We start from the raw sequence: 27,551 nt of genomic DNA, 5'->3' as shown, positions 1-27,551 counted from the left end.
TTTCAAAGAAAGAAATCATGGCCTGGTCATAATTTAGGCATTTTGTCATCCCTATGCATTTATGTGTAATTTCGTTCATCCAAGAACTCTTCATGATATAAACATTCAACTTGTGTCACATGTTAAGCAAGGTCCGGGGCATAGCAGGGACTTTGACTTGGTCAAGCCAATCCTAGGTGAAATCCCCACCCTGCAGTGACTAACTGCTGGTAAAATCTGCATCAAATGTCCCACCACCCCGAGGAGATCCTAGGTAAGGCCTATTCCTCGCAATTTTCAGCATAGAAACAAAACCACCGCTTTCACTTGGCACTGTGGGGCCACCTGGATGGTAAATCATGGCCCATTTATCCCGCTATACCCCTGGACTGGGGGGGGGGGACAATTGACTGGTGCATTACTAGTAATGATGCATAAATGTGAAGCACGACCCATAACTCTGGCTTTAATGATAGACGAGCTAGGCCCCTTCATTTACCAAAACAATGTTTTCTGAGAACAACCTCAGTCTTCTGAAATGCATTCTGTCTTTGTAAGGGACTATTATATTGCTCATACATTTCCAGAATGGATATAAATCTGCATTGAACCACAATATCACTGTGTGAAGTCCTTAGTAAATATAAGCCTGTCAGAAAATTACACCCAGTAATCTCATTCTCTTTCATCAGATTTTTTATAATTATAATGATAAATCTATTACAGTGGAACCTCACTAAACCGGATCTCCACAAAACCGGAATCCTCGGGATACCGGACTTTTTTCAGAGTCCCGATTTCCCCTTCTATTTTCAATGTAAAATAATCCCCACAATACCGGAACCTCGGAATTCCGGATACCGGACAAAAAATCTAGAAAATTTGTTAGTTGTCGAAGTAATTTTACCTCGCAAAACCAGACATATATTTGTTCAAACATATCAAAATGATTTTGTGTATTAGGAATTCGCGAATTGCGTGTCACTTTGTTATGACAGCCGGTGCGTCGTTAAATATTGCACCTTTGATGTTGTGATAACTCGATAATCGATAATGATGATTGCGCGGTGGATTGACTGCCACGCGATAATCAAACGGTAATCAAACTTGTGAAAAGAAAATTGATTGAAACATTAATTTGTTTGTTGCAGAAAATAAAGAACTAGAAACGGTTATTAAGTGATCATTTTGGAGCGTTGTTTTATCTAAAGACATCTATGAGTGAATCAAATTAGAGCGGTACGTTAATTAAACTATCACACATACTTAACAAGCATTAAATTACGCAAGTTGTTTTATTTTTTTAGACTCGGAAAAAAGATACTCGGAAAAAAGATAATAAAAACGCAGAATTATGTTTATCACTTTTGCATGTGCTTTAATCATGTCTCAACCTCCGTCTAAAACTGTATCTGTAATGTACATTGATATATAAATGAATATACATGTATACCCTATGCATTATTTCAAGTTACTTGAACCATCGTTGATGTAAAATAAATGTTATCTTTGTGTTTTTATTTTATTCCAATTTCCAACTTCCCTTTAAAGGTTAACTCAGTTAATATTTTGAGTAAACTTACTCCGTACATCAAATCCTCACTAAACCGGAATCCTCACTAAACCGGAAATTTTGCCCAGTCTGGACCTTGTCCGGTTTAGTGAGTTTTCACTGTATATGCATAGCATCATCACTCTGGTGTACGAAAATGAAAAATCTATTCTGGGAAATGACTGAAAAGAAAAACCAAAAATTGAAAATATTTTTTTATTCACAAATTGAAAAATAACATGTGGAAGAGTCAAACACAATAAAATACCAATGATATAAATTGTTCTTTAAAATATTTCACAGACAAAGCATTCAACCTAGTTATAATCATAAAAATTTGAGATGAATAAAACTTTAAAGGAACGTAAAACAATGAAATGTTTGCACCTATAATTAAGTATACTCTTGTCTACCTGATGAAAAGCAGAGTATAGTAGAAATTTAAATGTTTTGAGCACCATATGAATGCTATTACATGTATTCACTAATAGAAGGTGTAAACTACCTTTAAAGTATGATGGACTTTAAAATCATATTACACCATCCTTGTTTTTGTCCCTATTACATCATATTCCCAGCTTTCTTCATACCTACAGTAAGACCTAGCCCTGCTGGTCGTGACTCAAATGAAATATGACTCAAAAAAGAGAAGTAAATTGCAATTGAATAATTTGGTGATTCTACTGCCATAAAGATTATGTTCACATAACAGTATTGATACAGTTTTGGCACAATAATTTGATATTTCTTTATGAAACTGATGACCGTGTAAGATGTTGAAATGCTTCTTGTACAATGTGTTCAATATTTCATACATATGGTCCACAGGTGTGAATAATATTTCGATTGTTTTGTGCTTGATCCTATTTTTGGTCAGTAATAACATGCAGTTTTGGCCACTGTCAGAAAGTTCAAAGATTGAAATGGTACTTGCCATATGACCTCTTCTATATGTGTACATGTGCAATTTGTATATTATGCTATAAAAGATGGAGCAGCATATATGTATGTGTGTTAGTACAATAAATGCTTTAATTCAATCTTGTTGGATTAAATTATTAACACAGTCATAAAAACTGCTGCTACTCAAGCAAAACTGTTTAATATACGAGATTAAATCGAGTCATTTTAAACAAGAGCACCTACTTATAGGACAACAATTTTGATTTTTGAAGTAGCTCAAATGCAAAAGTTAACTAAGCTGATGAAAATCAATAAATGGTTAAAACTTAAACATTAAAGACAATTTAACAACCATCAAAACATTAAACATTGAATTTGTATTATAAAGCATAATGCCAAAATTGTAATTTCAAACATGTTCTCTCTCTCTTAATTGCAAAGCACTTACACTTATCTATGTTGTATAAATAACTACATTCTTACATCAGGTTAACGCAATATGTTGCAGGATGTACATTACAAAACAATGAATGGAAATAAAGCCCAAGTGATTCAACTTGTTCTGCGTCCCAGTTCTCAGTGTTTTCCTGAACATACATTATCTTAACATACAAGGGAATTTGCATTTGCAAGCATTGTTTATAAAGGGGCTTCTTGGCTTTTTAGAGTTCAATTTGTAAAGACTATGTTCTATAGAATGTATATTCGATTTAACATAAAACAATAATGAAATGTTGGCAAACAAGCAGCAATTATAAAAAGAATTTGTCTTGATATATTGACGGACCAAGTTTTATTTGCACCTGACTTACCTTTAAATGTTCCTTAAATAGTTCAGAATATATATTACATTTGATCACAGCAAAAATGTAGCCCAAGTTATATGTACACTAAACTATACATGGGACTCTCCTTCCATTAGTATTGAGTTCTGTGAGTTCAATGAACACATTCAAATCTGCTTTCAAAATGACTCACTTAATTGTTTTACAACCTACAATGCTTCAACCAAAGGTGCCAGAACAAGTCAATGTAAAAGTGGTGTATATTTGTTCAACCATAACACCAGTACATATTTAACTCAAAAACCTCTTATAATTGTCAATAAAAGTGATTTTTTTCAGTTAAATATGCTCTGGTGTCATTATTTCACCAAAATATACCATCTACACCTTGGCCGGACACCTTTCGTTTTAACTGAGTCAAATAAATAAATTTTCTTCTTCAAAACAATCCATTCCAATCCAAAAACTTCTAAATATTTTAACAAATTGCAATGCTTGAGATAAATATTTTAACAAATTGCAATGCTTGAGATTTACAATAACTGTAGTTGGAACTTTATTCAACCTTTCTTTCCTATTAGGTATAACCCTAAATAATTGAATGTATTGAACAAGACATAAATCAAAATAAAATCACATAAATAAGTATCTACATTATAAATTCACTTTTTAAAAAAACCCATAAAACCCTCTCCTAGCTTGGTGAGAGCTTACATGATGAAAAAATAAAAATACATTTTTGGACATAAAACATGTCTGCGATGCTTTACAGGCGTCACATTTTTTCCCCCTAAAAATAAAGAATGTTTTTACATACATTTCAAATAGGAGACACCACTTTACAAAGTTTAACAAGAATTGTTGCTAAAAATGTAAAACATACTTCATACTTTTAAACATTTACAAAAAAAGCTTTCTTAAAATGTATATTTAAAATATAGAATACATCTTACTGAATATATATTAAAAACAAATGTTTTTTTTAAATTCACCCGCATAAAAATATATTTTAAAAAATTGGCTCAGCCTGGTGTCCATTACATGTATTTTATAACAAAGACATGACACAAAAAAGACTAACCCTAAAATCCTATAATATATGTTCGGAACAAGATTATCATACATCAGATGCGTCGCCTGCTATGAGCAGTCATCATTTTTCGAGTCAAGGTCACTATAATCCCAAAATCAATAGGGGTCAACTACTGACCAATGACCATTGTGAGTATATCATTTGAAAACTTTGCACCAAAAAGTTCAAAACGTGTCAACAAGATATCAAAGTGTGAACATGAGGATGACAATAACACATGACAAAGTAATCCCTACATGTCTTACATGCTTGGCAGGCGACTCAAAATTTAACAAATTTATACAATTTTGAACACATCACTTAAACACTATCCTAATCAATAAAATATGATTATATATGCAGTCTACTGGACAGATTTTTTATGAAATGAGATAAATTATAATTACATGTATTATAACATGGTTAAGTGCAATTTCTTCAACAAATCAAATGCCATTGTTAAAAGATATAAAGCTAGCATATTAACTTAAATTGTCTTTCCAATATTTGCATGCCAAACTTTGCCATGCATGAACAATAAAATATCAATTACATATATTCTTCGATCTAGTAGAATAATTTCCATGTAAACCCACGGACGAAAATCAAAGTGTTATAATTATGACCATACAGCGAAATGAAGATGGCAATGACATACAATATCTGAACGTACAAGAGCTTTATAACAATAGAAGCACAAAAAGAGACGCACACTTTCTACTGCCTGACTTTTATACTTATAATGGACACATATAAACAGTCCTTTATTGCCACAAAACTCCACTAACACTGTGTCAGCGACCAATTTTCTACACAATTTTAGTTGTGACTTGGAATTGTTAGGGTTGTATTCTCGTTAGTTTGCTTCATGAAATTCTCAAAATAAGTACTGTCTAGTTATCTTTTATGTAAGTTCACAACAATTGAAATGGTGAACAAATTGAGGAAAGGTTCCAAGACAAATTGAATAAATCTTACCATCTAAAAGAAAATATTTAACCTTTTGTTTTAGTTTTTTTTTTTAAAGTTTGAGATGTTTCAAGAGAAGCAACTGAAATTGTTCCACGTGGCTCATATGTATAAGGGTTTACCAATGCATGGCAATTACAACAGTTACTGCTACTTTTGCCTTGTGGGCTGAAATATACCACCTACTGAACAGGCCCTATCATCATGGGCTGTGAGCTTTTATGGCAGCTATTGTTCCTATTGTCAAAGTATTTCAAACGGTCATAATTAATAGGATTAAACCAAATAGGTCCCATAGGGACTTTTCATTAAGATGTAAGATTTCCAAGTTGCAACTAAAATCGTTAAATGAAACTGGCTTAACAGAAGGTCTAAATAACTATGAGCTTATATTTGGGCTGTTGTTCTGTGAGTTATTTGCAGAGGAGAGAAGCGCAGCTTTCTTCCCCTTGGACAGTTGCTGAACCTGCTTGCTCAAGTCTCGATTCTTCTTCTCGAGTTCACGATTTTTTCCCTGTAACAAACAAATACGGTCCATTTTCTTCTCTAGATCATCAATCTTTCATGTAATACATGAGAGGGAATCGTACGAAGAATTACACTTATCATACTTGAAAGTTTATTCAAGATTATTCCTTTATAATTCTAACTTAACCTATCACAGGTATCACACCTGCACCCTGCACACCCTTCAATAAACACAATGATTTTATAGTTTGTGACAGAATACATAGTTTTACACTAAATTAAACAGATAAAACCATGGATGGACGAACAGTGAGTTCTATGTGCCTCCCTTTGATGACTTAAAAACATGAATGAAAGGTTTCACTCAATTAACTCATGATCAGGGTACTTTAATAAATCTGGAAATAATTGTGAATTCATGTCAATAAGATGTAAACACTAAATTCCAGCTTGGTTTCACACACACCTGTAATATCTCCAAAGACTCCAAATTCTTCCTCGTCACATCTGTCAGCTTGGTGCGTAAACTTTTTTCATTCTCCCACTGAGAGGCCTTGATCTCTGTCATCTAAAACATTGACAATCACAGTTCATGAAACCCGTCTAATTCAACAGCTTAATCTGGACAATGTCCAGTGGTACTAGTAAAAAAAATTGATTGTTTTTATAGACAAAGAACACATATCATTTCGAATAAAAGTATTTTGCGATGTCGGGCATTGAAACACTGATGCTTAAATAAATACTAGAAATGTGCTTACTCAGAAACAAGCACAGTACAACCTTCTTTGTCTGACTAAAACCAGTTGGTGGATGCAAGATGATTTTCTTCATTAGTAAAACAATAAATTAGCTTTTCAGTGTAAGGATTGAAAAGTTTTGGCGAAACATCACTGTTAGATTAGATTTCAATGCAATTCATGATGTGCTGAGCTAGTAACATAAATGTGGTTACATGGAAAATTTCAACCAGATTTTTTAAGTCTAATAATAAAGGGCAATTATTTGCAAAATACAGTTATATATCTTAGTTATTCAATTACGTTGAGTGGTTGAATACCATTCTATAAAGTCTCAATGCAATACAACGAGTAGTTGCTGAGAAATTAACATATGTGTGCTCACACGCAAAACCTTAACCAGAATTTCTATTTCAAATAATAAAGGGCAATTATTTGCATTAAATGAAACTAGAGTTTTCTTACATGGTTAATTAAGTAGGTTGGATGGTTGAGTACCATTGTATCGAGTCTCAATGCAATACATCAAGTAGTTGCTTTGATATTAAAATAATGTGTGCTTGCACACAAAACCTTAACCAGAATTTCTAAGTCGAATAATAAAGGGCAATTATTTGCATTGAATGCAAGCTAGAGTTATCTAACTTGGTTAATTAAGTAGGTTGGATGGTTGAGTACCATTGTATCAAGTCTGAATGAAATACTTCAAGTAGTTACTAAGATATTAACCTATGTGTGCTTGCACGCAAAACCTTAACCAAAATATCTAAGTCGAATAATAAAGGCCTATTATTTGCATTAAAGCAGATTAGCTAGAATTTTAAATCAGGAAGAAGTTTTTTTTACAAATTAGGGAGCCATCAAGTTATGTTTTCTCCAGTTTGAAAGAAAACTCTCTCAGATCAAAACAGAGATAATGTTTGACAGTTCAGAGAGAAACCTTGTGCATCCAATCAATTATGTACAAATATTACTCAATTATGGGTAGATATTCATGAGTTGCTCACTTTTTTCTCCTTCTCTAAGAGCTGCTGGTCCTTCATTGAGAGCTGTTTCTTCAAGTTGTTGAGTTGTTCTTGCAGCCGGTTGATTGCGATGATATGCTCCGAGCTGTTTGGGTCCACTGGAGACTTCTCAGTTGCCAGCATTGACGTCTTGTTCGGGGTCAGAGAGCCTGGCAAGCCATTTGAATCAGTGTTCTCTAACCTTGGTCGCTTGCTAGGGGACCTTGGACTATGAGATCTGAAAAAGTGCAAGATATTACTAAATATGTATTTATTTCATTTTTTTCATCCATCTGTAAAACGATATATGTTTAAATAAGTATTATAAACTACAACAAAGGTACCAGACTTAGGGGACGTGCTCATGTTTTTAGAGCAAAAAAGTTATGCATCTGAAAACACTATAATAATATAATCATTCTTTTGTACCGCAATTGCAGAAAAAATACATATAAAGTACAAAAAAGCAACAACCTGGTTTTAGTGGGGAGCGAACCAAGTCAGTTGAGTACAGCCAAGAAAAAAACAGAATACATTAAAACCGCTTGCCCACAAAAACTCTTACATAAATGGAGGAATAATTTAACCTTTAAGCCTTTTGTTGAAAAGTGTACCTTCAAAACTGTGGACTTCAAAGACAATATTTGTGCATATATCAACATTTGTTGAAGGATTCCAGGTGTCCGTATCTTAGTTTTAACATCCTAATGGTTTTAAAAAAGTGCATTAACAAAACATCAGCGAGCCTTTAAGGTTTTTCCCATTGGATACCTTGAAGAGGTATTTTAAACAAATCAAAACCTTTGAAAGGTATGGGTCATCTTCCCAAAATGGCCACAAATACTAGCCCTGAGATGCATGATGATCACTTCAGTTAAAATGATCATATGTCAGTTCACCAAGGACTTCTAACATATTTGCTGGTCTTAATCTAATCTGAATTTTACTTGGTAAGGCTAACTAAAAAGTTAAGTCAAGAAATATGTAGGAAGAATTCTGACATACTACCTTAATGTCTATCAACATTGAACATTTTATTTATAAAATATGTATTTAGATATAAGTAAATACCTGAATCCAACAAACCTTTTATGATGTTTCTTATGGTGATGGTGATGATGATGATGATGCCTATGTTTGTGAGACTCTTCTTTATTTTCCTGCTTCATCTTCACATCAGAAGAGTCATTGCTCTTCTCTTCCTTGTGTTCACGGAGAAAGTCAAATGATGACGCAAATGACGGAGGAGTTGACTTCTCTCCAACAGAGAGATTTAACATTGTCAAGGAGTCTTTCTGAGGTTGTGCGTTTATAGATGACTGAGAATTGCTCTCAAACGGTGATATTTTATCTCGGCTGGCAGGTGTTCCATTACTGTCCTCTTTTGATATTTTTTCTAACTTATCGTAGCTGCTTGGATTGGGGCGCAGACCTTGTTTCTTCTCCTCTTGTCGCTGCCGGGCCTTGGTAATCACACGCTTGTATGCAAGAGTGCATAACCAGCACAGGAGTCGCCCATCAACCTGCAATAATATTGCTATGTTTACACAAGGTGTTATTTGTCTTGCATGGTGGCACAATAAACAAGAGCTGTCACAGAGACAGCGCGCTCGACTATTCCCCCCTTTTCGGTGTATGGATTGAAAAGTTTTGGTAAAACATGCATGGATCACTGTTAGATTAGATTTCAATGCAATACATGATTTGTTGAGATATTAGCATAAATTGAATTGGAAAATATTTGACGTGGTACGCAAACTTTAATGTAAATTCTAAGTCGAAAAAGGGGCATAATTCTGTCAAAATGCTTGATACAGTGACCTCCTCCTGAGTTCAGGTTGGGGGCATGATGGTGAACAAGCGTGCAAAGTTTCAAAACAAGATGTCAATGGACTTTGAAAATATTTGAGGTGGTACACAAACTTTAATGTAAATTCTAAGTCGAAAAAGGGGCATAATTTTGTCAAAATGCTTGATACAGTGACCTCCTCCTGTGTACAGGTTGGGGGCATGATGGTGAACAAGTGTGCAAAGTTTCAAAGCCAGATGTCAATGGACTTTGAAAATATTTGAGGTGGTACGCAAACTTAAACGTAAATTCAAAGTAGAAAAAGGGGCATAATTTTGTCAAAATGCTTGATAGAGTTACCTCCTCAAGTGTATAGGTTGGGGGCATGATGGTGAACAAGTGTGCGAAGTTTCAAAGCTATATGTCAATGGACTTTGAAAATATTTGAGGTGGTACGCAAACTTTTACATAAGTGGTTACGCCACCCTAACCTTTAATGCAAGAACTGAATAAATGGCTAGGATTTCTATATGTTCCTTATTATGTGAAACCACTAGTGGGACTTTACATGCCTTCCATATCAGCAAAGGTCCTTTCACTTAAATTAGAAAAGGGTAAGCACCAAAGGCAAGTTTAAGAAAAAAGGTCTCTGTTCATCCCTCCTTGTTTATACAACAGCATTGCAATAAGATGCCATTGATAATTTATTTTCCAGATAATAAAAGGGGACATCTAGACTATAAAGCCATAGTTATGGCCCTTCATAAACATGCATACCAAATTTCATGTGAATACATTTAAGTTAACAGTTTTCTGAGTTAAGGCTAACGTTTAAGTTCTTGCACAAGGATGCCACCAAGACTATGGCAATACCTGGACAATTCTTCTTCATAAAACCAGAAACCTACAATTCGGAAAAGCAAAAGAATGAGTCGACTGAAAGACAAGTAAGTGAGAACCTTGATCCAGGTCAGATCAGTCTAAATATTTCCTGACATATTGACTTGCCTTTGCTCTGTTCTTGTCTGTCCTGTCAAATGCACACTTCATCTTGCACTGTTCGCACGGTGCAGGTGTCCCATACTTCTTCTCATATGCTGTGCACCTCTGGCACTTATGGTCAACAAAAGCTGCTGTCAAATTGCAGAATCTACACACTGCTGGCTGAAATATTTAAATGTATATATTTTTATCATATTTTATCAAAATCATTCTTAGTTGAGCAAAGTTATTAATTATGTTCACATTCTAAAAGTAATTTTCTTTAATAATTTTAGTTTGTAGTTAATTAAGTAAACATCAAAGTTCTGTTATTGTATGCTGTGAACAAAAAGGAGTACGGTACTATACCTGCACATTTAGTATACCTCAACATCTTTCTTCAAAACAAGGAACAAGCAAACACAAACATTCATTGTAAGCCTCTACAATTGCAAGTATATGTTTGAACAATCAGTCTAGAAACTGCCTACAATTCTTGTATATGAAATGCTAGATTCTTACCTCACCATAAACTTTGAGGTTTTTGGTACAGTAGCGACAGTTGTTGTTGGTGGATCCTTTCCTGTAATACAATATGGTCACATCAATAGTTAAATAGGCTTTACAGAATTCTAAAATAAATTGAAAATAAACTCATGTAGGACAGGTTCTGTACAGGTTATGTATCTTATGATATATCTGATTTTACCACGGAAAAATTCTGTTTATTGTGCTAGAAATTAGAACGAAAAGTTACTTAACTTCATGATATGACTTCTTTCTTATTTTTTTTAATAATTAACCACGGTATCTTTTTTAATTAACCACGGTATCTTTTTATGTTTTTAAATGTACAAGCAAAAACCTCGATTAGTATTTTAACTAATTTTAATCCTGCCTGCTTATGTATAAACTCCATGTGGAGTGAGGCAATCAAGTGATGATGATGAAGTTTCTTACTCTCCTGGTGTGAATTCATCTCTGCACAATGAACACTTTACAACTGGCTGGTAGTTTCGGCATTTCTGAAAAGAAAAACATTCCCCAAAATTAGCCAAGGTCCACCATGAGTAAAACATGATCAGCCTAGCTTGAAATTTGACACATACAGTAACTGTTTTTCTCTTGAAAACTGCTTGAATGCGTCCTTTGATCTAACATATTTCAAAACCCTGGTTCACAAGCATAAATTGAGAGTCCCAAGCATATAGATATTATTTAAAAATATGCACGCGGTGGAAGAGTGTTTTAGAATAATGATTCCTTCAAAAAACATTGAAAATAGGGTTCTTGATGTATATGGAAATGCAACACTGCATATATAACCTGACTGCACATGAAAATGATAAGGAAAAATTATACTGACAGTCAAACTCTCCACTAAAAGTTGAGCCATATACAATGAATTTGTCCCACATATAGATTATATAGTTATTACCATAAAACTTTAGTGTAAGAACACATCATATATACGATAAAAGCATTGTCTTTCTATATTTTATTGATTAAGAATTACCAAAATAAATGAATATATAAGGTCTTTATGACAAGCTACTTTTATGAATCTAAAACACTCAGTGAATGTTGCTCTTGTTGCTCTTGACCATTGGAAATAAATGTACATTGAACTGTTTAATATTTACCAGCAAGCAACCTACAAGACTGCCCAAGTTGTGAAGATGGCGACCCAGAAATGACAACCAGCAAGCTTCTAAGAGAAGTCAGTTTTATTTCTGGGTTTGCATCTACCCCGGAACAACTAAGTGTCCATTGGATACTTTATTAATACTTTACCGTACTTTACATGTCTTATTCTTATTTGGCGATCTAATAAGGTGTCAATGTGTATTGTATTTTAGTGCTCCATGCAGTATACTTAATATATTTTAGACATGTATAAATTGGAATGTTTACATTTACACATCTCTTCACCAGTGCTATTCCATGATAATACTTATATTTGCTTCTAAACAAAAGATGCCTGTTTTACTTTATTAAATCAATTAGTTTTAACAAATTTACAAGTTTTTTAAAGTTTAATATTCTTTGAAATTATTTTGTAAAACTTTGAACAGCAGTGCTGTTTTTACTTGTACAATTGCATGCCTATTTTACATCATTTTACCACTCTTTATCCACCGTTTCAATTACGAAACAATGCCAAAACCTTTCTATTCTGTTTCCTTCGATAACCATCTCACACCTTACCTTGACTATTGACTAAATAATTGATATATGGGACAACTTCTCTGTATTTGGCGTTACTTTGAAGTGGAACGAGTTTGTGTTGGTACAACTCCTTCTGTTACCAAATGAATCACTTGTCTACCCATACACTACCAACCACATGTTTTATGCAAAACAAAGCATGGCCTTCACAGGAGAAATTGCATTCAAACTTTACAAGCGTATGGTTGAAGGCCTTCTTGCCTCGTTATCATGTGGAAAATTCCCCTAAATTAAACAAATAATTAATATTGTGTAATTATATGCTACATTGTATTCAATACACTATCTATTCACACAAGTTTAAAGAGGGCATACGAAAATTGGGAATAAAGTGACCATAGCTTTTGAAATCTTTTACAGTTCATGTCAGTAACACTCGGAAGAGGAGTTGACATTAAACAGATAGATAGTTGTAAAGCATAATTTTCATGACCCAACTTAGATGTGATTACGGATCAAGTGATTTGTAGATAATTGGCCAAGTTTATACTGAATATTAATAGGATGGGAACAAATGAACAGCCTTCTGAAAAATAACTGCTACCTTTATTACTTTTAATTAAAACTTTGCAATGCTGCGCATAGCCATGGAGTAACGCAGGGGAAAATATTAATATAAACGCGAGTTGAAGTGAAAATTAGATTAAAATGATAACATCAGTGGTAAGAAAAAAAATTGTGACAATAAACAAATTCTGCAAAACTGTGTGGTTGGTAGTGTTTACAGTTGTGACACTTATTCATTCATAGCTAAGAAAGGACAAACAAATTGGACTACTAATTTTGTCCAAAACGACGAAAATGTGGCAAATGAAACACCTTACACAATGCTCTTACAATCATGCTCAACAGCACCTAGTCGTTTCACTTATAGTTTTGCTCACTGACATGCATAATTAAAAAACAACATGTAATAAATTCAAGAAAATTATTTAACGTTTTTGATACTTTGATACTATCATTTTTGCGGACTTACTCTACACAGTTGTTCACTGGATGATAGCTGATCAAAGGGATGCCTGCTGTGGCATTTTGTGCAGGCAAAAAGAGCTGCCATTTTTATAAAGCAAATGTCTAAAATAATGTCAAACAACAAAGTCTCTCTTAAACTTCAACAAAAATCTGTGACTTTCACACCGGAAGTTTTCTATCCAAATGAACAATGCGCAAGTGCTAAAATAGAGACAACGAAAGACCAAAGAAATGCGAACGAATATTTAGCGTTTTGACGTTCATTCAGTAATATTTTTTTGTGTTGTAAAAATCAGAAACATAAATACACATGTTAGTTTATTTGTGACTTTTCAAACACGTTTTCAAACGATGTCATCTCAAATAGATCAGGACAATACAACGATTTCAGAGTCAAGCTTTGAAGAATTCCTTTTAATTCATCAGTTACAATTAAAAAATTCATGTGTCCCTCAAATCTACTGGCAAACACTGTTCAACAAGTTGAAAGATGAAGTAAGCTTCACAAATTGACTGTGAATACAACTGTATATAAACAGCGTAGTCTAAAGTAATAGACGTTTTATAGGGGATTCTTCCAATCCCTAACGTCTAAACGGGTTTGTGCAAAAAACGGGGGTTTGGAAAAAATACTGAAATTGTATATAGTATATTTTATGGGTCGGGTATAAAAGACTGGCCGGACCGGACCAGACCAAATCTGACCAACGGAAATCTCCAAACTGTACAGAATTCATTCGGAATTTTCCTAATTTTGTGTTGGTGTAAAAGACTGGCCGGACAGGACAAAATTAAAATATGCATTGCTATGTTGTATAGATATTTTATTTATTAAAATTATATTTTATTATGTCTTTCTGTGCGCCTGTACGTGCATCTGTATGTGCGGCTGTATGTATGTCTGCCTGTGCGGCTGTATGAATGTCTGTATGTATGTATGTACGTCTGTCTGTTTGTGCGTCTGTATGTATGTCTGTCTGTGTGTTTGTATGTACGGCTGTATGTGTGTTTGTATGTATGTATGTGAGTATATTGTTCACACAGAATCATTTTCTATGTATTTCTTTAGACCTTGCGGTCAAGGATAACCTGTGAAAGTGCAAGCACTTATTTCCAACGGGGTCCTTTGTTTTTGCTGAAGGGGCAGCACGCTGAAGAGACAGTGGTGGGATACAAGGAAGTCCGGGTGCGATACCCTAGCTCTTTTTGGAAGAGACCCCTTGGTTCTTTTACTTGCTCGGTGTAAAGCACCGATACACGGGGTACAACTTTCCTGGGTTAAATAAGTACTGAGTACACCACTTTTCCAAGCACTACCCTTTAAATGCCGAGCGCCAGGCAAGGAAGCTACTTGTACCAATTTTTAACGTCTTTTGATATGACGTGGCCAGGGATTGAACCCACGACCTCCCGCTCCGTAGGCAGACGCCTAACCACTAGGCCACGGAGACGATTATGATTAAATTAACTTATGTATGCATTTAAAAATACTATGTAATAAGCTGTTAATTTTTGTTTTTATTATAATTATTAATAATGTAATTATTATTATTATTGTAACCTGACATAATAAAATATATTAATTAATAAATAAAATATCTATGAAACACAGGGTGTCCACCAGGAAATTCATAAGGCATGTCGAGAGCAGAGGGATCTGGAGGGGTGTCCCCTCCCGACGTCGATTTTTTTATATTTTCATAATCAAAATGGTGCAATTTCCTGCATTTTAAACAAGTTTACAGTTATGTTCCTATGATTTAGAATAACCAACTAAAGTCCGGTTTACATTAAAAATATTTGCGAAAAGGTTTAATTGTTTCTCTTCATTTATTATTGGTATTTCTCAAGTATTCCGACAATACAATGTCGACGATATATCGACTCATGTTTCGTTTAGTGCGGGTATTATTTATATTGACACCGTTGAGGTCATAGCAAAATGTGTAAAACACGTCTGCATGATGGAACACAAAAGAGCCCGGAGCAAAGCGACTACTCGTGAGTGTATTTAAAGCTGCAACAGCTAATAAATTTAAGCCAGGTCGGCTAAATAATAACTAAAAGGGAATGTAATGTGTATTTTCAGATTTATTTATCTTTTTTTCTAAATAAATTAAAAAAGGTAAACAAAAGGACAATTAACAAGCGGACGCGGGATCAATATACAAAATAAAACGACACATAATTTATGTTACCGAAATCAATTAACACTTATTGTTTACTTTGCAATCATAAGGATTATAGGGATGAAGGTCGCGATTACAACAGTGGTGTTTTTCACACATTCCCATTTTGATAAAGAATAGGAGAAGTTTGGTTAATTGCACCGTCGATCCTCACCAACACGCCTTCATGCTGTGGTTGATCCTGAATGGCTGATACAAATGCCGTAATGGTCCCGACACGCCTTCTGGCTGTCGGTCAACCGTTGCGATCGCAGCTAAACGGTGTATTGTCAAAACTGATGATTGTTTTGATAAGGCTTGTCGCTGCGCGGATTAAAGCATGTCAGCATAATTAATGCGTGTCAGTAATTAGCCTTGCCAGCGGAAGGCACGTTGGGCCCGAAAAGCCATAAAGGCCTGGCGGAAACCCTGAAACATAGCAATGCGTATTTTAATTTGGTCCAGAAATTAGGTAAACTTCCGAACGATTTCAGTAACAGTTCTGAGATTTCAGTTGGTCCGGATTTGGTCCGGTCCGGCCAGTCACTTATACCCAACCTATTTTATGTTTTGAATGGCTAATAAAGGTTTATATATTTACCATGTATGTGCAAAGCTATTTTGCACAAAACAAGCATTAAATCCATTAAAACACATTTCCAATCAAACAAAACTTGACTGACATAGACAACCATTATGCAAAGCAGAACAACTTGACCCAATCATAATAAAATTGGCCACCTCCGACAAGCTATGAGATATACCTCGTAAATACAATCGTAACAACTCGGCCACGGCCCAAGGGTTCTGATTGTTGTAAAATTGAGAACTGCAGCCTTGCAGGTGCGTTCATGTAAATATTGTTATGTCGTGATATCGTTATGTTGTGACAGAACAAAATAAAGAAAAACCCATCAAACCCAATAATTATTCATTGGATATTTATTTTTTTGTACGGAACTATTAAATATAAAATAACATTCTCTGGTAACATTTCTTAATTGTATCATATTTTATAAACGAAATGGGCTTAAACCCGGAATCCCGATCGGAATAACTACCCACTTTTGTTACAAAACAATTTGTATGTGAAGGATTTGCCATATCAAATATCGTAAAAAAAATCCGTCAACATACAGTTATTTGGACTATATAACAGGGTAGCGTTGCTTAAGCTGTTAACTCTCCAGGGCTCTATAGACATGTCATATGAAATGATACATTACAAAAGAGCTCTTTGTGGTGCTCTTTTGCTTAGCAAATTTTCAGACTAAGATTCCAATATTGGAATGTGCGACGTCAAACAAGCCCAACAGATCCCTTCAGAGAAAAGCATGCTTATATACAGTAAATTCTCAATCCACACAGAGCCCAGGGGCTTTGCTAATTTGCATATACCAACCAAGTAAACATACATACTATGAACATACTTCCATCTATAACGGAATGTTATACTATGAATGCACATCCGCCGCCTATAGTGGACTGTAATATATTTTTTAATTCCAGCAGGTATAAATGTTTTGATTGCATACCTCATGATTATATTTGGATGTGAATGAGATGTGAAATCCAAATCTTTAGTCCTGTTTGGCACCATATAACCTGAATTGGTATGCAGTAAAGCCCATATAACCAATTCACCATCTTACTTTAACTTATATGATCTAAAGTAGCTGAAATGAAGATGATCCTTTAAAATTGTGGTCTAAGGCTGATAGAGAAGAGTTTTGTCACAATTGCCCTTGCCCTGAAATCACTTATTTCACACTTGAATTGGATAAAGTGAGCAATACAGGGCCTTGAGGGCCCTCTTGATTTTAATTAATGTCTCCTTGGTTCAAATCTGAAATACATTTACTTATTCAATTTTTGTTATTACAGGTGTTTGATGCAGGTGGAGTGTTTCAAGTCCAGATAGTGGAACATGTTGAAGAAACATATGGAAATGAAGGGGATGAAGACAGGGAAGACGGGGACGAAACAAGCGGTTCTCACACATACAGGGTGGTTGTCAGCAGACAGGAGGGAATCAGTTGCATTGATGAGGAGCAGTGAGTAAAAACGACTGAACACAATTTCAATTTCGTATTGTTGAACACAAAGTGCTCAGTAACAGGATCTAAACTTAAAAAAAAAATCACTTAAGATTATTGTTTGAAAATTGGAATCCATTTGCTATTGATAATCGAATCAAATCGGACCATGCATTTTGAAAGTTCATAATATCATTTTGAAATACATGCTTTATACACAGTATCATCATGATCATTTAAATGATTTAACTGTAACACTCAAGTCATGCTTTTTGAAACAGTTAGTAAATATTTACTGTCTTTGTTAACTTTCCAAAACTGATACAAAATTATTGCACATCAGTTGCAAAATGATGCACACCGCATCAGGGAGTAGGATGTTATTAGCCCAATACCGGATCAAGTTAGTTATGCACCAGTCAATTGTAACCTCGCCTATAAAAAAGGGTTTCTCAAACACGTTACAGAATGCATCGAGCCGGGATTTACTGGTGAAACCGGACTCACTACACCATGGTGATAGATTATTGCAAAAGGTTTACAATCAAACACACTTTGTAGTTGATGGATAATTTGAAATGATTTGAGAAAAAGGGTTTACATTCATCGCATTTGTGTATGAGAGTGAGAGTGTTAAAAATGAACTCAACGATAATTTACCAGAAAGAAAATTTAATATTTACTAGGCTTTAATCGTATAACAAAATAATATGCAATTACCGGAAGTAACATTAGCAACATCGATTTTGGATAAGCACTATCGATTGTTGCCGTCATGACACTGTCAGCGACGATTTATCGATTGAACTCGATAATCATTTCATATCACTATTTCAGATCAACCAAACCTTCTTTTGACTGACATATATATTGATATTGATTTTATTCTGTGATTAGAATTCTTACAAATGTATCAATCATTAGGGTCGCGAACCTATATATGGTTAGTTTGTCTGTGTTAGTGTCAAACTTAAAATAACGAAATTATGTTTTATAGAAACTTTTCCCCTTAATTGAAAAGGTATTGTTGCATAACTTCTGAATAGTGATAATTACTAAAACCATGTCATGTTTTTTTTTGGACAAAATTTATCTATTAAGTGAAACATTTAAGTTTTTTAGGTCTTTTAAGGATTCTTTGCTAGGATAAGGCCTGTTGAAAAATAATCCTGATTAGTTTAATTAAGTGTTCTTTTCACAGTGACATCATGTTCACGTATGTGACCTCATAATTAGCAGTCATAATTTGCATCATATGGTCAAGATTGAAGACACTTAATCTTTCACAAGTTTTACGTCATCAAATGAATATTTTTTGGTCAACTATGCAAGGTAAGGATATTCAATCATTTCCTTCCTGAATTTTTTGTTTTAAATAGTCTCATCTTTTCCTACAGTATATACCTGGTTGACCATGCATGGACATATCGCCAGCATGAGGCACGTGCTTACTTGGAGCAGGTTGCGGGACTAAAGGAACGAATGGCTGACCTCATGGACATTAAAAAAGATGAAAGGCCAGACAAGGACATCATTGATGAGGTGCTAAGAGAAATGTGGAGGTGAGTATTTAAATGCCTATAAATAGATTTTCTAGAGTTAAATGTTAACATTAATTAATGATTTGAAGGCATAAATAGTAAGTTGTGAAAAAGCTCTTCCTTGTAAATGGGCATCAATTAAACAAAGGCAGTTACATGCACATTATCATTATTATCTCCCGCTGAATCGAATATTTCGGGAGAGGGATATTGTTTTGGCGTTGTCCGTCCTTCCGTCCGTCCATCCGTCCGTCCGTCCATCCAGTACCATATCTTGTTAGGCATTGATCAGAAAATGTTTAAACTTGGTCAGAATGTTCACCTTGATCACATCTTGACCGCTTGTTAAAGTGGGTCACATGGGGTCAAAAACTAGGTCACTCGGTCAAATCTTAGAAAAAATCTTTGGAACATACTAGAGGCATTATACATGGTTAAATATTCATGAAACTTAATCAGAATGTTTTCCTTGATGAACTCTTGGTTGTAAATAAAACTGGGTCACATATGATCAAAAATTAGGTCACTAGGTCAAATCTTAGAAAAATCTCGTCTGGAACCATAACATGGTAATGATTGGTCAACTTATGTTCAAAATTGGTCATGATGTACCCCTTGACAAAATATGGACCACTGAAAAAAGTGGGTCACATGGGGTCAGAAACTAGATCACTTGGTCAAATCTTAGAAAAATCTTTGGAACATACTAGAGGCCATAATACATGGTTAAATATTCATAAAACTTATTTAGAATGTTTTCCTTGATGAAATCTTGGATTTATTTAAAACTGGGTCACACATGATCAAAAATTAGGTAACTAGGTCAAATCTTAGAATTTTTTGTCCGGAATGGAAATGATTGGCCGGATTATGTTTCAACTTGGTCTTGATGTACCCCTTGATGAAATATGGACCGCTTGTAAAAGTGGGGCACATGGGGTCAAAAACTAGGTCACTAGGTCAAACCTTAGAAAAAAAATTGAGACACATTAGGCATTATGTATGGTCTAATATTTATGAAACTTAATCAGAATGTTTTCCTTAATGAACTCTTGGACATGTTTTAAACTGGGTCACATGTGATAAAAATTAGTTCACTAGGTCAAATCTTTCAAAAATCTTGTCCAAAACTATTTTATGGTGGTGATTGGTCAGATTATGTTCAAACATGGTCAGAATGTTCTCTTGGGTTAAATTTTGGCTGCGTTTTTAAAGTGGGTCATATTGGTTAAAAACAAGGTCAATAGGTCAAATCCAAGAAAAAAGATTGGGAACACACAAGAGGCAATCTAATATTCATGAAACTTAATAAAACTTTTTTCCTTGATTGTTGTTGAATAGTTCGAAACTGGGTCACATGGGGTCAGAAACCAGGTCAGTAGGTGAAATCTTTGAAAAATTGTGAGCCAACCAAACATTGGTTTTAAATAGTCAGTTATGCACAAATTTGGTCAGAATGTTTGCCTTAATGAAATCTTACAAGAATTTTAAAATTGGTCACATGGGGTCAAGAACACTCTAGAGACAGTACATCGGCTCTAATTTCCATGAAACTTAATAAGAATGTGTGCTTCGATGAAATTTTGGAATAGTTTGAAACTAGTAGGTCATGTGGGGTCAAAAATAAGGTCACTGGGTCAAATCTTAAAAAAAGAATGTTTGCCTTGATGAAATCTTAGATTAGTTTGGAACTGAGTATCATGGAGTCATAAACTAGGTTTCTTGGTCAATACTATGTTATATACAATATTTTTTTATTTCAAACAGTTGCAATCAAACTCAAACCCATATATAATTATTTCACCAACAATTGATTTCCATTCCTTGACTTAGCCCAATCAGGCGGGGGATATCAATTCAACGAATTTGCTTTTAGAACATGTATTGCCTTTGTCAATTAGGATAATTCATTATTTGCTTTCCAGTGGTTAATCAAGAAATAAAAGTGAAATAAAATTAAACAAGTATTTGTTTTACAGGTTTAATGGAACCTACAGTATAGGAAATTATGATCTGGTAAGTTTATGCCTTTTTTTTTAAGAAGTTATTAAGTAAGTTTATTTTATGTGTAGCACTACATGATTTTTTCTTTGAAATAAATATTTAACCCAAAATATGAGTGGATTTTGAATTTGTTATAGGCTTCCATCATTATCAGAAGATAATTTTCATTTTAAGTCAGAAAATTTGGAGCATAATAAGCTTTTGAACTAACTAGTTGCTATGACACAATTTACTGACGCGACTTACAGGGCACCAATGAGCGACTGCCTGTGTGGTATGTAATGGATGAGTTTGGTTCCCGTATCCAGCACTCGGACATGCCCACGTTCAAGATGGCACCATTCATGTACGGACCCAGGCAGATTGCATACTCAATCATCTGGCCCATTAAAGATCTTAACAAAGGAGGTATTTTTGGCCAAACACTTAGTACACTTGTTTCCTGATTTTTCTCTTTCTGATTTTATGTCATGTACAGTTGTACACTAAAAAAAATGAATTGATTAAAAAATAATGGATTTACCATATTTACAAGCCTCAGTCATGAATCTTCTCTTTTCCTCGTAAGGAGTGGTTGGTTGAAATGTAAGATGTCATGTTGAAAATGACATATTAGATCTTTATAAATTATTATTTAACCAAATGTGTAGTAAAAAGAAAAGATTATGGAGATTGCAGACATGTTTATTTCTCTCTGTTGTCTTCAGAGGAGGTGACACGAGATTATGTCCCCAACATCCATCATCCTGAGAGAAGGGCAGCCACAATGTTGCCATGGATACCACATGATTTCCGAGAAACCTCCTTCCAGCAGCAAGAGCCCAGTTCAGACTTCTTCTCTGTACGTTTTTGCCATGAGTTAGGGGAAGTATTATCACATTTAAAAGTGCAAATATTTATTTAAATGCAATGTTCATGTTCAAAGATGATATTCAAAAGTAATACATGTATAAAGTCTATGATGATTATTTTATGGAGATCTGTCATCATGTTACCATTGCAAGTTTCATTACGTCTGATTTTTTTTTCTGGCCTATGGCTATCGGTCTGCGAATTTACTAAATGATTCATTAAATCAATCCATTTCTGCAATAGGTTTTAGCTTTTAAAACATGGCATTAATTTATCCTAAGCTTAAGGAATCAACTTCATAACTCACTGTTTTCCAGGCATTTTCAATAAAATCATTTACCTGGCATGATCAAGTAATAGCTTTTGGTCTTAAATTTTCATGATGAGAGGTCTTTTTGTAGTTTGCTCTCAACAAGTTACTAAATGGTTCAAACTCAAATAAATTCTTTATTGTGAAATCAAAATTTTATAGGAATTGTTTTCATTATCACATCAACAAAATAGCATAAACCATGATGCTATAAACTGTTAACATAAATGACCATATTTGGAGAGCTAAGCGCAAGAAGATTGTAACATCATGTAGAAATAGAAGCATTGTAAATATTTGAATTTAGCTTTCCAAAGTGTGACTGCAAAGTTCGGACTTCGACATTCCTTTTTAAAACCTAGCTAAAACCCTAGATCTATGTTGATACAAATACAGCCTGTAAATTTACCATTACTTTGTCTATATAGAACTTTGAAACATTCAGTAAATTGTGATAATAGTATATTTATATGAAGGTACATGTATAAGATAAATATACATTAAATAGTTAAGACTGATCAATTTATCATATGTTAATTTTAAGGCCCACAGAATTGCTGAGAAAATGCCGGAGGAAGTTGGCCCTGTTTCCCCACTCCCTAGCGACCGGCGTATCCGTGTATGTCTTGACTACCCTGAAGCTCCGGAAATCACGCACCCAAGGTTTGAAATGGTGGACACCGGGGAAGAGGCAGACATCATCTGGACACTGCAGAACTTTAAAGATTTCACGTAAAACATGTTTACATCAGATAACAATCCATTAAAATATTTATCACTCATTATGAATTGAAGAAAACTTCTTGAAATATGCCTCTTTATTGTGTTGCCTGGAAAGACTTCATTGTTGTCTGTGTAATTATCACCATTTCGTTTCATTTCTGATCATGAACAACTTGATGTAGAGTCTTTAAACTTAGTATACACATCAGTCATGGTATGTAGATGACCTCTACATGACCTTTTGTCAGTAGATTAACTAGATTAAAGGTCATGGTGACCTTTACTGGACAATTATTGGCGCTCCAGACAGGTGACAGATCTGATGATCTGCTCTTGTTGGATGAGAAAATACCAGTTAATGTGGTTCTGGTTTGTTTTTTGGGTCAGGTGCATTACTATGTAACCTGATAGATCATTGAGTTGATTTTGTTTTCAGATCTTTGTGTTCTGAAGGAAAATACCGCTACATCAACCAGTTTCCCAACGAGCAGTGTATCACAGTGAAGGACCTACTTCCCATTGTGTGTCGCAGAGCAGGAACTGGTGGTATTGACCCAGACACACTTGAGGGGTCACCAAAATGGCTGCCCCTAACCTTTAATCTGAACACAGAGCTAGACAAGTTTGTCTCATACTTTCAACACCGACAAGACAAGTAAGTGTTCATTTAGATTTCTTTATAAATAAGTTTCAACGGGATCATGTTAATTTTGCTACATATGCAACACAGAAATTAGGTACATTAAATATTCAGTATCTACTTATGAGTATACATGCAGTAATTATCAGATTGCAAATTTACGTATTTTTCAGTTTTGGGTCTGACATGCTCCAATATCTGTTACTTTATGCCCTTTGATCAATCGAGAGGGTTGTGCACCTTCTTTCAATGCTCTGGTTTTATACTTATATTTTACTATTTTTGCATTGTTAACATACAGGTATTCATTTACAGAGGTCTGGACAATGTATGGATCTTGAAGCCGTGGAACCTGTCCAACTCTGCTGACATCACGGTCTCAGACAATCTCAACCAGATTGTGCGCCTTACAGAGACTGGCCCTAAGGTATGGTCAAACATTTATACATATTACTACTTTTTACACTAAGGGCTAGTAAGTAACACATATAACCCCTGGGAAGGCAATTATTTTCTTAGTTTATAGGTGGGTGTCTTTTTTCGCTAATTTTAACCCCAGACTGGTCAAAGACATAGTTAGGTAATGTCTGGCATTTTAATCCTAAGCTCAGATATTAAATGACAATAAAGTATAGACGTTTTTTGTAAACATTTATTCTGGTATAACCAAGCATGTTCATGTTTACAGATAGCGTGTAAGTACATATCGGACTGTGTGACTATTCACCGTGCAGACTTAAAGGCTGATGTGAAGGTAGATTTCCGTTTCCTCATCTTCCTGGCGAGCGTGAAGCCTCTCCAAGTCTTTTTATACAGACCTTTCAGTGTACGCAGAGGACACAAGTATGTACAGTGCTTTTACACTAAGTCCATATGGCAGATGTATAGCTATGGGAAACTCCAACCAAGTGATTTTTGTTTTGATATTTGAGGTTTTATGTGTAAGAGTTATAATTAATGTACTTTCCATCAACATTTACTGATAGGAAACTAGTGTGACACACAAGATACAATAAACAAGGATCTTTATTTAAAGTCGGGGATATGATAACAAGAAACATTAGCTCAATGAAGCCAATCAGCTATTTTCGGACATGAATAACAAACATACATATCATATCATTATTTTAAATGGGTACAATATTGGAATAAGTATTTACAAAAGCCGTTTCGTATTACATGCATGCATATGTTTATATACATACATGTTTAAGTACCGGTATACAGTATATTCTTGTGATTAACTAACTTTAATCATGTTGTGTATTTTGTTCACAGAGAGTACTCCCTGACTGACTTTGATGACTTGTTGCGACACCTGACCTACGTCGGTCTATATAAGTACAATGTTTACCGTCCTGGAGTAAGTAAATACCGTACAAATACATCTGTGTCTCAATCTAGATGCTTAGCTTTTAACTGGCCAAAGGTCAAGGTCACATTGACCTTGAATGATAAAAGGTTGTCCGAGTGATAACTCGACAATGCCTGCACCCATGGCCTTCAAACTTGACTTGTAGGTAGGGCCTGATCTGTTGATGACCCTTATTTATTTTGGGGATCATCAGGTCAAAGGTCAAGGTCACAATGACCTTGAAGGCAAACTTGAAAATTCCTGAAACTTGACCAGTTGGCCTGACCAGTAGAAGACTCCTCTTGATTTTGGGTTTCATCGGGTGAAAGGTCAAGGTCACAGGGACCTTTAACATGAAAAAGGTAACAAAGCTTCTCCATGTGATATCTCAACAAAGCCTGGACCTATGATCATCAAACTTGACTAGGAGGTTGAGCTTGACCTGTAGATGACCCCTTTTAATATAAGGGATCATCGGGTCAAAGGTCAAGGTCACAGTGACCTTGAACGCAAAAAGCTTGTCTGTGTGAGAACTTGACACTACCTGCACCCATGGCCCTAAAACTTGACTTGGAGGTCCATGCACATTTTATTTAATTGTCCAAATCCTGACAACATGGCACTCAGGGTGGGCATGATAATAATAAATAACAAACATCTCTTGTTTATTTTTGCTATAGTAATCCTAGCTTTTAATGTACACATGTATCTATTCTGTAAATAGTCATCTCCATAGAAGTATTACATGCATCTTCTGAAACCCATGGCCATTACATTTTAATATGCTTCATTGTTTGCACATGCATGTACTTAATATTTTAGAGAGCAATAAATATTTAATGTTGATTGTGAACATGTCTATTTTCCTACTTTTTTGGCATTTTTTAGTACAACTTCTAACATTGTATGTATTTTCTTATTGCGAGAATCACCATTGTGTTCACAGATGTACACAGAAGAGTTCATTGAGCCATTTGAAGCTGAAAATCCTGGAGTCAAATGGAACACAATAGAGGCAAGTTTATAAACATGATTGTATTTATTTCATATCCAACTTTCAACGCAAGCTTTCATACTTAATAAATGTCACAATACTCTTGCTGAAATGTGTGTTCAGTAAAGCCCATTGTATGAATAAAGAAAACTTTTGACTGTTGGCATCCTGTTGTGCTACTATTGTTATATTTGGAGGAAATGTAACTTGAGGTAAAAAAAGTCCTAACACCATAGATAAAACCAGTTTGTACATGTACTGTACATAACTCCATTTGTTACATGTATGTTTCCACTCTATCTATATGTAACTCGAGCTGTGTTTTGAGATGAACAGATATTTTTTTTTAAACATGCAAGCTACCTGCACATACATGTATACATTTCAGGTGTCATTCCACTCCGCCCAATTCAAACTTTTCAAGGCAGTGACCAGTCCAGATCTGTGACAAGGCAGAGACCAGTCTAGATTCACAGCTGGCCTTATCAGTTTTTCTGCAAGCACTAGCTAACCATATTCAATGTTTTTCAGGTGTCTTTTTACACCGCCGTTCTGGAGCTTTTCAAGGTGGAAACCAGTCCAGATCTGCCACTGGCTTCATCTTTGTTCAGTAAGACCAAGCTAACCATATTCTATGTATTTCAGAAGTCATTCCACTTTGCTTAACTCAACCTTTTCAAGGTAGCAACCAGTCCAGATCTGCCGCTGGCTTCATCTTTGTTTTGTAAGCCCAAGCTAATGACATTCAATGTATTTCAGGATTCAATCCACACCGCCCTACTGGAGCTTTTCCAGGCAGCAACCAGTCGTGATCCACCAGCTGGCCTTGTTAACTTTCCACTCTCCCGGGCGATATATGGCATCGACTTGCTCTTGCAGTGGCAGACAAATGAAAAGGGTACATGACTGTACTATACAAACAATAATCCTTAAAAAAAAAAAAATTCTTTAAATGGATACTGTCACATGTGAAGTTTTTTTGTAGTAAAAACAAATGCTTTAAGTCCTTAGATTTAAAATTAGACATCAAGATTTTACAGTCTTTGGTTATTTTACCTTGAAAATATGTAATTTACTACATGTATTCAATAAAGTATGCTGTTAATTTTCACTGTACTTTTGTATGTGCAGTAATCTTTGCAGTTTATGAAACTGTATTTGCAGGTGAGCGTTATGTCCAGCCGATGGTATCGGAGGTGAACTTTGGTTGTGACTATAAGAGCTGGATGGAAGAATACCCGGAGATGCTCAATGATGCGTTTAGCGCTCTCTTCTTTAATGACATCGAGGGTCGTGAAGACAGAGTGAAGGTCCTTGCTTCTTGATTTCTTCCCAAGAAATCTGTCATATACACTGTTATTAATGACTGTGCTGAGTTGGATGCTTAAAACTGCATAATGGACAAGTGTTACTTTTGGAAATGACATGTATCACACACTAATGTTTATTGGTATCATATATCAAACAATAAATTATGCTTATTGGA

The 27,551-nt window shown here is 34.9% G+C and overlaps 2 protein-coding genes across 2 annotated transcripts; one reads left to right on the top strand and one right to left on the bottom strand.

Moving 5' to 3' along the window:
* Window positions 1–1,729: 1,729 nt before the first annotated feature.
* On the bottom strand, window positions 1,730–13,608 carry LOC128239297 (protein FAM76B-like). The gene is made up of 8 exons (XM_052955886.1): window positions 13,448–13,608; window positions 11,203–11,267; window positions 10,765–10,825; window positions 10,270–10,425; window positions 8,559–8,995; window positions 7,476–7,710; window positions 6,195–6,296; window positions 1,730–5,774 (listed from the first exon to the last, which is right to left on the bottom strand). The coding sequence occupies exons 1-8, from the start codon at window positions 13,526–13,528 to the stop codon at window positions 5,640–5,642; spliced, it is 1,272 nt and encodes a 423-aa protein (XP_052811846.1). The 5' UTR covers window positions 13,529–13,608; the 3' UTR covers window positions 1,730–5,639.
* Window positions 13,609–13,697: 89 nt separating this feature from the next.
* On the top strand, window positions 13,698–27,551 carry LOC128236693 (tubulin--tyrosine ligase-like protein 12). The gene is made up of 14 exons (XM_052951758.1): window positions 13,698–13,938; window positions 17,496–17,665; window positions 19,045–19,209; window positions 21,168–21,204; window positions 21,441–21,600; window positions 21,900–22,033; window positions 22,899–23,086; window positions 23,514–23,732; window positions 24,033–24,144; window positions 24,406–24,560; window positions 24,996–25,080; window positions 26,018–26,086; window positions 26,825–26,963; window positions 27,230–27,551. Exons 1-14 carry the CDS (start codon window positions 13,795–13,797, stop codon window positions 27,388–27,390), a joined length of 1,938 nt encoding a protein of 645 aa, XP_052807718.1. The 5' UTR covers window positions 13,698–13,794; the 3' UTR covers window positions 27,391–27,551.

The sequence above is a fragment of the Mya arenaria genome, chromosome 6, assembly GCF_026914265.1.
Source record: "Mya arenaria isolate MELC-2E11 chromosome 6, ASM2691426v1".
NCBI lineage: Eukaryota > Metazoa > Mollusca > Bivalvia > Myida > Myidae > Mya > Mya arenaria.
The sequence above is the reverse complement of the archived record's forward strand: the minus strand, read 5'-3'. Positions and strand labels throughout refer to the sequence as shown.